This window comes from Crocuta crocuta, unplaced genomic scaffold, assembly GCF_008692635.1.
Source record: "Crocuta crocuta isolate KB4526 unplaced genomic scaffold, BGI_CrCroc_1.0 scaffold45, whole genome shotgun sequence".
NCBI lineage: Eukaryota > Metazoa > Chordata > Mammalia > Carnivora > Hyaenidae > Crocuta > Crocuta crocuta.
In genome coordinates this window covers 1,070,283-1,082,466 of record NW_027530544.1, presented here as the reverse complement: position 1 = coordinate 1,082,466, position 12,184 = coordinate 1,070,283, and the positions used below count along the sequence as shown (strand labels likewise).

At 39.2% G+C, this 12,184-nt stretch overlaps 2 protein-coding genes across 2 annotated transcripts in view; both read left to right on the top strand.

The window, feature by feature from the left end:
- PARP9 (poly(ADP-ribose) polymerase family member 9) overlaps positions 1-3,649 on the top strand; it is a 34,889-nt gene extending 31,240 nt beyond the window's left edge. The window contains 1 exon segment of the mRNA XM_077767608.1: positions 2,834-3,649. Coding sequence (XP_077623734.1) covers positions 2,834-3,213 — 380 coding nt within the window. The 3' untranslated portion in view covers positions 3,214-3,649.
- An 8,316-nt stretch (positions 3,650-11,965) lies between these two features.
- Positions 11,966-12,184, top strand: part of KPNA1 (karyopherin subunit alpha 1) — a 65,929-nt gene continuing 65,710 nt past the window's right edge. The window contains exon 1 of the mRNA XM_077767605.1: positions 11,966-12,136. The gene's annotated coding sequence lies outside the window, so the exon portion shown is untranslated. The remainder of the gene's footprint in view (positions 12,137-12,184) is intronic.

Sequence of the window (12,184 nt, the reverse complement as noted above, 5' to 3'; positions counted from 1 at the left end):
AACCAGGCTAATACCATCATCATCTATCTACTGGGTCTCCTAAGCTGGAAACTTTACCATCCTCCATTCCTTCCTTCCTCTCCCTCTTATTTCCAGGCAGTCACACATCCCTAGTGGTTCCCTCTAAATGACATTTGCAGCCTAGTCTCACCGCTCTATTCCTCCCGCCTTTGTTCTCCTTCCCCTGGGCCTAGACAATTGTCAGGTCCTTTCCTTGCCTCTAAACCAGCCCTATCCAACCTATCCTTTACTCTGCTACTAGGATTATCATGCTAAAAAATTACATGCTTGTTTCTTATCTGCTTTTCTAGTTGCCTACAAGGTAAAACCCCAAACCCCTTAGCAGATCATGTGAGGCCCTAGCCCCACATTATTCCACCCACCTTGTCATGATGTTCCTCAACACTTCAGCCATGAACTGCTTAAGAGTTTCCTAAATGTGCTGGAGATTTCATGCTTCTATGCCTTTCCGTGTGGAATGCCTTCCCTCATCATCCTTAGCCCTGCAAAGTGCCATTCCTTCTTCCAGACATAGCTCAAATGGCATGTGCTGGTTGACACCTTCCCTCACTCCTGCAGGCGCCAGGAACTTGCTTCCTCTTCCAGCCTCCTCCACTTCTGGTATTCCTTTGCTACCACATCTGTAACTCCAATAAGTATCAAAATTTACAGTTCCCCACAACTCAGTTGTGGGTGTTGTCTTCTTTATTGCTCTAAAATAAAATAAAATAAAACTTTACCTATGTCTCATGCTCCCATGTCTGCAGATGTGGAAACCTCTTGATGGTTCAAGATGAACTCAGTCATTTTCAGAGTTTTCTTAGTCCCTTTAGGGTTTAAACTCAGTTCCTGCAAGGTTTACCCACTCCTTCTCTTCTGAAAGTGCTTTAGATGATGGGACAAAGCATTTGTGGGGAGGATGGTTTGGTTCATGGTCTGCATCTATCTGTTCTCTGCCTCCTGATGTCCTCTGCTAGATAAGCCATCCTGGGCTTTGGTCATTAGCACCCTCCAGTGCTTAAATTCATGGTGCCCTTTGCTCTCAGTGTCTACATGGTGCACTCTGTTTTTCATGCTGAGGGAATTCCTTTCTAAACCATTGTCTGTGCCTATCCTACAGCACAGGAAATTTTTGAGTGTGCACATCCTCCAAGCTGAAGTGAAAGGTCTTATGTAGTAGTCCTCACCTGTTCTGGACATCTTCCCCAGCCAGGCTGCCAGGCTGGGGGAGGAGGCTGTACCCAGTAGAGTCAGGTAATGGTTCCTTCTACTCTAGAAGTCCCCCGCCCCATTTTTCTGAGATTCTTGTTGTTCTGCCCTATCTCAACTCCCAGGGCTATTTTGAGGGAATGGGGCAGTGAAGTGAGCCCTTTCTCATCCCCAAGAGTTCTAGTCATGTCTTCTTGGATTCTTCTCTTCCTACCAGGTGAAAGGAAGAATTTTTATTTATTTTGAAGTGAGAAAACTATTCTAAGAATATCTTTCATCCTTCGCTCCTCTGTTATATATGGCATAAACTGCATGCTGTGAATTCCTGAGGTTTTTATTTATTTTTATTTATTTTTAAAGTTTATTTATTTTGAGAGAGAGAGAGAGAGAGAGAGAGAGCATGAGTGGGGGAGGGGCAGAGAGAGAGGGAAAACGAGAGAATCCAACCAGGCTTCACGCTGCCAGCACAGAGCCTGACACGGGGCTCAAATTCCTGAAACCGTGAGATCATGACCTGAGGTGAAACAGAGAGTTGGATGCTTAACTGACTGAGCCACCCAGGTGCCCTGAATTCTTTAGGTTTTTAAATTTTTCGTTCAAAAAACCATTTCCTCTCTCAGAAAACCTAACTTTCGAGACCACAGTCTCTGCTTTGATTAAAATTAATTATGTAGGATATAAATATATGTATAATATGTATATTATACACACACAGACACACACACACACCTGACTTTATTCTAAGCTCTATCCCTTTTTCCCTGACGTAATAAGTAGCAAGAACTCAATGGGTGAAGGAACCAGGAGCAAGAGGAAACTCCCAGTAAAAAAACTTTGATTTTTATCTCAAAATATTTGCTCTCCACATAAAATTGTGTTTACATGTGGGGAGTTCCCTTTGTGAATTGTTGAGAATAAGGATCATGTCTTAGTCATTTTTTGGAGCCCTAGAGCTGCACTGTTCAATTGGTAGCCTCTAGCCACATGTGGCTCTGGGGCACTTCAAAAGTGGTTNGAGCACTGAGTGTTATGTGGAAACTAATTTGACAATAAACTATTTGTAAAAAAAAAAAGTGGTTACACTAAATTGAGATGTTCTCTGAGTGTAAAACATATACTGATTTTATTTATTTATTTATATTTAATTTTTTAATGTTTTTTAATTTTATTTTTTTGAGAGAGAGAGAGAGAGTGAGAGCAGGGTAGGGGCAGAGACAGAGGGAGACACAGAATCTGAAGCAGGCTCCAGGTTCTGAGCTGTCAGCACAGAGCCCAATGCAGGGTTCGAACCCATGGACCATGAGATCATGATCTGAGCCGAAGTCGGATGCTTAACTAACTGAGCCACCCAGACGCCCCAATATATACTGATTTGAAAGACCACTACCAAAGAAAAGAATGTAAAATATCTCCTTAATAATTTTTTATACTGATTACATGTTGAAATGATACCATACTGGATATAATAGATTGAATAAAAATCATTAGTTTTACCTGTTTGTTTTTACATTTTTATGTGGCTGCTAGAAAATGTAATAGGACTAGAGAGAGAATACATATTAGTACCCAAATAGGTAATACGATTCAACAGATCATAATGATCTTTTTTTTTTTCTTTTATCAGACCCAAAATATGGAGTTGGTATATACTTCACCAAGAATCTGAAAAACCTAGCATCCCAGGTCAAGAAAACATCTACCACAGATGAGCTGATATATGTGTTTGAAGCTGAAGTACTCACAGGCTCCTTCTGTCAGGGTCGTCAGTTAAATATTGTCCCCCCACCATTGAGTCCTGGAAACATAGATAGCCATGACAGCATGGTTGACAATGTCTCCAGCCCTGAAATCTTCGTTATTTGTAATGGCACACAGGCTATGCCTCGATATTTGTGGACTTGCACCCAGGATCGTGTACAGCCACAGGACGACTCAGCAGGACCAATGATGCTGTCTTCACAGCAGCCTTGGGAAAGATTCTCAAGTGGTAGCTCTGTTGATTAGCCTCCACATCATTTTGACAACTGGCGTGACCTTACTTTGAGGGAGCTATCCAAATAATGACCATCAGTAAGTCAGAGTGGTTAGTGGTTTGAATATGTCAAAGGGGTTGTCCGTATGGACTGATTGGGTTATTTAAGGGACCCGCCACATACTGGCATCTTAGTTCTTTCATCTTTGTCTTCATCTCTTGGGGTTGAGATGCATAGATCCCAACTAAAACACTCCCGGGACCATTCCCTCTCCTTCAAGTTGTCCTTTAATCTCTTTTACTATAGGTAACAACAAAAATGTTTTACATGTAATGAAGGGATTTTTCTATCATATAATTCAAGGCTTTTTAGTTTCTAAAATGATAGTGTAACAGCAGGATGCTTTTAGATTTTCCAGATCACTTTATACAGTGTTTTAGATATTAAAATAAATCACCTTTGAGTAACTGGCTTTGAAAAGTTATATGTAACATGACATTATTTGTGGTGGAAGGACATCAAAAGGCTGATATTCTACTGATATCATATTTCGATTCACCATCTCAAGCAATGCCATTCAAGCATCATGAGGTCAAATGATTAATTCACCAAAATATTTCTTGATCACCAGACGTGTTTCATTTTCTGGGTGCTGGGGACATGACAGCAGACAAGACAAATATCTTCAGACAGCTTTGAGCCTGAATAGCCAGAAATGCAGCTCTATGATTGAGTATAATAAAAGAGGAATTACAGATTCTTTGGAAAAATGTAAGCAGGAGAGGAATAAGTTAATCAGGGGTTGGGAGGAAGGCCTTCTAAAGAAAGTGAAACTCAAGCTGAGACATGAAGTATTTGTAAGAGTTAGGTGAAAGAGGAATGCAGCGAATCAGGAGCAGAGATGGAAGAATATGCAGAGTGAAAAGCTCTTATAAAGGTTGAATCCACTGTGACTGTGCCCAAATTTGACTTCAGAGTTCTGCAATGTAAAGGCCAGCTAATCTCACCATTTATCTCTTGCCTATTATGAAATCTGTATTTCTCTGTACTTCCAAAATTTCCTGACTCTCATATCCTTGCACAGAACACTTACTCCTCTTCTTACTGTGGCCAACCAGCATTCTTCCTCTTTTTTTTTTTTTTTTTTTTAAATCCCCTTTACCTATTTCACCATCCCTACCCACCTTCCCTCCGGTAACCATGTTTGTTCTCTGTAGTTCAGAGTCTGTTTCTTGGTTTCTCTCTTTTTTCCCTTTGTATTGTTTCTTAAAATCCACATGTCCATGAAATCATATGGTATTTGTCTTTCTTTCACTGGCTTATTTCACTTAGCATGGTACCCTCTAGCTCCATTCATGTTGCAAATGGCAAGATTTTATTATTTTGCGGGGCTGAATTATATTCCATTGTGTATATATATATACCGTATCTTCTTTATCCATTCATCTATCAATGGATATCAGTGGGTTTGCTTCCATAATTTGGCTACTGAAAATAATGCTTCAATAAACATAGGGGTGCATATATCTTTTCAGATTAGTGTCTTCATATTCTTTAGGAATAGTGGAATTACTGGATCATGTGGTAATTCTATTTTTACTTTTTTGAGGAATCTCTATACTGTCTTCCACAGAGGCTGCACCAGTTTGCATTACCACCAAGAGAGCATGAGAGTACCTTTTTCTCCATACTAACCAACATTTGTTGTTTCTTGTGTGTGTGTTTTTTAATTTTTAAAGAAGTTTTAAAATTCCAGTTAGTTAATTGTTTCTTGTGTTTTTTATTTTAGCCACTCTGACAGGTGTGAGGTGATATCTCACTGTGGTTTCGATTTGCATTTCCCTGATGACTGATGTTGAGCATCTTTTCATGTGTCTGTTGGCCATCTGGATGTCTTCTTTGGAGAACTGTCTGTTCATGTCTTCTGCCCATTTTTAAAATTTGATTATTTGCTTTTTGGGTGTTGGTTTATATATTTTGGATATTGAGTCTTTATCAGGTATGTCATTTGCAAATATCTTTCCCCATTTTGTAGTTCGCCTTTTAGTCTTGTTACCTTTGCTCTGCAGAAGCTCTTTATTTTGTTTCTCCCCCAAACCATGTCTCCACACTGCCTAGCTTCCCTAATGTGGCCGCTTCTCTCCCACTAGTTGTGTAGTTTGTTCTGTCAGTACTCAGGTCGATTTTATGGGATTCAGAATGATTTGATAGTTATCTAATTGTGCTCTAGGGATGAGAGAAGTGTAGAGCCCTCCTACTATGCCCCACCATCTTAGCTCTTCAGAAGCTTTTTATTTTGATGTAACCCAATCGTTAATTTTTGCTGTTATTTCCCTTGCCCGAGGAAACGTGTCTAGAAAAATGTTGCTATGGCTAATGGCAGAGAAATTCCTGCCTGTGCTCTTCTGGAATTCTTATGGTTTTAGGTCTCAAATTTACATCCTTAATCCATTTTGAGTTTATTTTTGTGTATGCTGTAAGAAAGTGGTTCAGTTTTATTCTTTTGCATGTAGCTGTCCAGTTTTCCTACCACCATTTGTTGAGGAGACTTTTTCCCATTGTATATTCTTGCCTCCTTTGTTGAAGATTAATTGACCATATAATTGTAGGTTTATTTCTGGACATTCTGTTCCATTGATCTATGTGTCTAGTCTTGTGTCATTACCACACTGTTTTGATTACTACAGCTTTGTAGTATATCTTGAAATCTGGGATTGTGATACCTCCAGTTTTGTTTTTTTCCAAGTTTTCTTTGGCTCTTCAGGGTCTTTTGTCATTCCATACAAGTTTAAGATTATTTGTTCTAGTTCTGGGAAAAATGCTATTGGTATTTTGGTAGGGATTACATTAAGTGTGTAGATTGCTTTGGATTGTATGGACATTTTAACAATGTTCTTCCAATTCATAAGCATGGACTATCTTTCCGTTTGTGTTGTCTTTAAGTTTTTTCATCAATGTTTTATAGTTTTCAGAGAACAGGTCTTTCACCTCCTGGGTTGTTTATTCCTAGGTATTTTATTCTTTTTGGTGTAATTGTAAATGGGATTGTTTTCTTGATTTCTCTTCCTGCTACTTCATTGTTAGTGTATAGAAATGCAATGAATTTCTATATATTGATTTTGTGTCCTGCAACCTTACTGAATTCATTTATCAGTTCTAATAGTTTTTTAGTGGAGTCTGTAGGGTTTTCTATATATAGTATCATGTCATCTGCAAAGATGTCATTGGCATCCTTACCAATATGGATGCCTTTTATTTCTTTTTCTTGTCTGACTGCTGTGACAGCATTCTTACTCTTGAAAGAAGAATGCTTCCTGTCACATATGGTACTGTCTTTGGATATGGGCAAGAAAAGCCCTGCCCTGAATCTCTGGTTTGAGAGGGCCCCACTCTGGCCTTCTTCTAGGTGTTCTCATCTCTACAAGATAAGTAGTCTATAGGGTCAAGAGAATGTATCCATTAGGAGCCTCATACTTCATTTCTAAGCCACCCATTAGTTACCTAGACCCCCAAACTTTACTACCTAAATAGCTCCAAGTCTATTTCCAGGGCCTAACTCAACATCTTGCTTGGCTCTATCCTCCTAAGGGTAGACTGTGCCATAGTCTGGATCAAGAATGGCCAAAGAATGTTTAGGTCTTGGATATGAGGGCTAAAGCATTCAGATGCCTGTGTGTGAGCTTGAGACATAAAGCTAGAATAGTGCTTAAGTTATCTATAACCTTAAACTTATAGTAAGAAAAAGTATAGGCAGAAATAAATCAGCTAAGCATACAACTTAAGAAAAGAAAATCAGAATAAATTTGAAAGGATAAAAACAGAAAATAATGAAATAAATGCAAAAACATTACAAAAAAGAGAATAAAATCAATTGCTATTTCTTTGTAAAGACTAAACATTTTTTTAAATGTTTACTTATTTTTGAGAGCGAGAGAAAGACAGAGTGTGAGCAGGGGAGGGGTAGAGAGAGCAGGAGACACAGAATCCAAAGCCAAAGCAGGTTTTAGGCTCTAAGCTGTCAGCACAGATCCTGATGTGGGGCTTGAACTCAAGAACTGTGAGATCATGACCTGAGCCAAATGCTTAACAGACTGAGCCCACCCAGGTGCCCCTGTAAAGATTTAAAAAATATACATGTATTTGATGAGATTGATAAAGAAAAAACAAAAGGTACAAATTAAGAATTTGAGAAATAAAAAGATGTAACTAAAATACATTAGAGATGTAAAGGTAATAAGATAATGCCAGAAACAATTTTGTTATAGTAAGTTGAAAATTTAGACAGAATATAGATTTTTGTATAAAACTATAACCTACCAAAATTGATTGAAGAATTAGAAATCCTGAATTATCTAAAATCTATGAAATAAATTGAATCAGCCAATGAAGCTTTACCTACCAAGTAAACAAATACAACAAGCTAAGATGATTTTACTGAATTCTACCAAATCTTCAAAGAACAGATAATTACAATTCTATGTAAAATCTTCTAAAGAATTTCTTAAAGAAATAAGAGGGAACTTTCTCCAACAAATTTTTCAAGGCTAGTTTAACCTTGATACCAAAAATAGACCAGTATAGATATGAAAAATACAGATTCATTTATATAAGTAGATGCACAAAGCACAAATCTGAAACTCTTAACAAATATAGTTCAGCTCTGTATACATAAACAAATCATGGTCAAGTGGGGCTTATTTCAGAAATGCAAGGATAATTTAACTTAAGAAAATCTGCTAGTGTAACTCACCATATAAATATATAAAAGAGTATGCTCGTTTCAATATATTGAGATGTCACTTAATAAGCAATTAATAAAAAAAACTAGAGCAAGCATCATATTTCATAGTAAAACATTAGAACGATTCCTTACAAAATCAGGAATGAGACAATGGATGCTTTCCATCACCACTTACTTTCTGCAATAAGTTGGAACTCCTGTCAAACACAGTAAAGAAGAACAAAGAAAAACATGACTAATGGTGGAGAAATAAAAATGTCATTAATCACAGGAAATATGGTTATCTATAGGAAATCCTGGCTGGCTCAGTCAGTGGAACATGTGACTCTTGATCTCGGGGTTGTGAGTTCAAGCCCCATGTTGGGCTTGGAGATAACTTAAAAATCTCTCTAGAGACGAATGGATCAAGAAGATGTGGTTTATCTGTACAATGGAATACTACATGGCAATGAGAAAGAATGGAATCTGGCCATCTGTAGCAACATGGATGGAACTTGAGGGTGTTATGCTGAGCGAAATAAGTCAGGCAGAGAACCATATGTTTGCACGTATAGGTGGATTAGGAGGAACTTAATGGAGGACCATGGGGGAGGAGAAGGGGAAAAATAATTGGGGAGAGGGAGGGATGCAAACAATGAGAGACTCTTGAATACGGAGAACAAAATGAGGTCTGATGGGAGTGGGGGAGAGGGGAAGGAGGGTGATGGGCATGGAGGAGGGCACTTGTGGGGATGAGCACTGAGTGTTATATGGAAACCAATTTGACAATAAACTATTAAAAAATTTTAAAAAGTATGAACATATACTGTTATATTGAAATTACGTCAAAATAAAATACTTGAATTACATTAAAAAATCTCTCTAGAAAAAGAAGAACGAAAATCCAAGAATATCTGGAGACAAATTATTAAAATTAATAAAAGCATTCTGTAAGGTGTTAAATATACATAAATCAATTTCATTCTTATGCATGAGAAACAATAAATATGACTTTTTTACCTTTATAACAATAACAGCAAAAAAATAAAGTAACTAGAAGTAAGTTTAACAAAAGATGTATAAAAACCTCATGAAAAACATCACAACATGTTATTGAAAGGCATTGAAGAAGACATTATAAATAAATGTAGAGTTAGTCTATATTGTCGTCAAAAGGGAGATTCAATATAATAAAAATCTCTATTCTCTAAAAATGAATCTTATCAATTCAATGAAATTTTAATTAAAACCATAAAAGATTTTTTCATAGAAATTGATGGAGTAATTATAAAATTTATATTAAGTAAAAAGGCCCATGAAGAGCTGAGGCAATTTAAAAACATTTTCTTAATGTTTAGTTTTGAGAGACAAGAGTGTGAGCTGGGGAGGGGCAGAGAGAGAGGGAGACACAGAATCCAAAGAAAGCTCCAGGCTCTGAGCTGTCAGCACAGAGCCCGATGTGGGGCTCGAATTCATGAATGGTGAGATCATGACCTGAGCTAAAGTCAGGTGCCCAAGTCACTGAGCCACCCAGATGGCCTGAGCTGGGGCAATTTTAAAGAAGAAAAACAAAATGGAGGTGACATGACCTATAGCATATCATGACTTATTACACAACTACAGTAATTAAGATGTGTTATTGGTGCAGGCATAGACAAACGGACCAATTGAATAGAATAGAAAGCTCCAAAAGAAACCTATGCCAATGTGGAAATTCAAGAATATTTGTATCTTGACTGAATATATATATAAATAATTTATAAATATATAATAATATAAAAATAAATTNTTATATATTATATGTACTATAAAAATTATATATTCTGCAATATATATGATTGTAATATTTCACATTGCAGGTTTTATGTTGTCAATATTTTTATGATACATTTAAAAAATTTTCCAACAGATATTTGCAATTAGAAGCTAAGTATCATTTAAAAGTCAGAATTCATATGGTAAAGAATACAGTTGATTTCTTATTCAAGCTTTAATGTCAAGTCAAAACTGGCTGTTTGATGCTTGCATTTTTGCTTACTAGTTCTTATTTTCTGAGTATCATCTGACTACCTATATACATACTTTTCTCAGTATAGAGCTCTGAATATGTGTGTATATATGAATGACAGAGGTGAAGTTATGGATCACTGGGAAAAAAATAAACCAATCTTAATAAATGGTCTTAGACAACTGGTTAAGGAAATGGAATAATAAATTTGGAGGGGATTCTTGTTGAAGTGACTTATTGGGGGAGTGCTTTTGGGAATGTGGGAATCAAGGAAACAGCACAGGACAGGGGGGAAAGCTAGCAAGAGTATGGTCTCAGCTGAAGACTAGCTTCAATATAGTCCCAAGGGAAAGCTCTAGGGCAAAAATTGTACCATTAGTGTAAGCTGAACACTGTAGCAACAGTTTTTTTTTTTTAAAGTTTATTTATTATGAGAGAGAACAAGTGGGGAAGGGACAGAGAGAAGAAGAGAGAGAATCCCAAACAGGCTCTGGCTGTTAGCACAAAGCCTGACGTAGGCCTCCATCTCACGATCTGCGAGTTTATGACCTGAGCCAAAATCAAGAGTCAGATGATGACTGAGCCACTCATGTGCCCCAAAAGTTGACTTTTGGAAATGATGTCAGTTTTTGACCTAAGTCTGTCCCTGAGGGTGGGACTGGGAGCCTGCTAGCAAGCTGGCTTCTGTTAGGCTTGCACTCCTTCAAAGATGCCAGTTAAGAGTTAACTGCCAGCACTTACATCAGGTTGGGGAATGGGTGTACTGGCTGGATGGGGTGGATTCATTTCATTTCCCCACCCGTACAGGTGACGTGCAGGTGATCTCTCCTCAGTTTAGTGATGGTTGGGTATACTTGCCCCTAAGTGTCTCCCTTACAACAACCTCCCTTTCCCCAGTTCCCTTGCTCAAACTCAACTCACTCTAGACCACATAGCATTCACCAGTAGAGAATACTGATGTGGCAGGGAGAGATCCAGGACAAATGAACACTGCACAGTCTAGGGGTCATGTAATGTGGTCCTCCCTTCCACACTTACAAATGAATTGAGCTACCAGATCTATTTAACGTTGCTTCTCTGCCAGCCAGTGTTTTAAATTGATCTGATAAACCATGTCACATGTGAGACTTTCTATTCTGTGACCTCTGCTTGGCCGGCTTCAGTCTTTCTTCTCTTGAAGGGCGCTGCTCAAAAAGAGTTCCGTCAAATTTAACAGTAACAATTGTTTGCCCAAATTTTCATTTATAAGCCCTTGAGAGCGAAGAACCTATGTTTCATTCAATTTCTTAATTGTTTCTGATACTTCTCATACATTATCAGCAAAGGGGGGGAGAGAGAGAGAGAGAGAAAAAAAAAAGCAATACCCAGAAGTTTCCTCACATGTGCTGCCTGTGAATGCCTTAGACACGAGGCACTGACTTAAAAAAATGTTAAGTGTTTATTTATTTATGGGGGAGAGAGACGGAGAGAGAGAGAGAGCGCGAGAGAGCGAGAGAGCATGAGCAGGGGAGGAGAAGGAGGGAGACACGAATCTGAAGTAGGCTCCAAGCTCTGAGCTGTCAGATTCACGAACCCAACTATGAGATCGTGACCTGTGCTAAGTTGGACGTTTAACGTACTAAGCCACCCAGGCGCCCCATGAGGCACTCACTGACTTTTAACACTTGTAATACGACCTCAGCCTTCATTCATTCCATGGTTTATTCAATAAACGTGATTCAACCATGTTAGAGGCTAGTTATAGACAGGTGAGGCACGGATAGATCCGCCCTGGAAGAGTTACGAAGACAGGTTTGTAAACATAATTTCGCAATTCAAGCCAAGTACGGACCCATGGTCCCTCCACCACGATTCTACAACCTTTGCCATTGACTAACCAACCTCCTCAGCGAGACCTCCCAAACCTTTGACTCTTCATTGGTTCCCGCTAACCGCTGGGGCTTCCAGAGAAAGACGGCTGAAAGACTACGTCTCCCGGCAGCCTCTGCAGCAGGGCAGCAGAGGGAAGTACGCAGGCGCATGGGCCGGCCCCCGCGCGCAGGCGCACTGTGAACGCCCGCTGAGCAGGGTCTTGCTGCTGGGTGCGCGGCGGCGGAGAGCGAGGGCCTGGTGAGCACCGGCGCTGGCCGGCTGTTGGAGCTTGTGCGCGGGAGAGGAACGGCAGGCAGGCACGCGAGCAAGCGGCTCACCCCAGCATCGGCACCGGGATCGGTTGCCTTGAGCCTGGTGAGTGCGGAGCCCCGCGGCCCCGGCCCCTCCCCCTCCCGCCGGCGG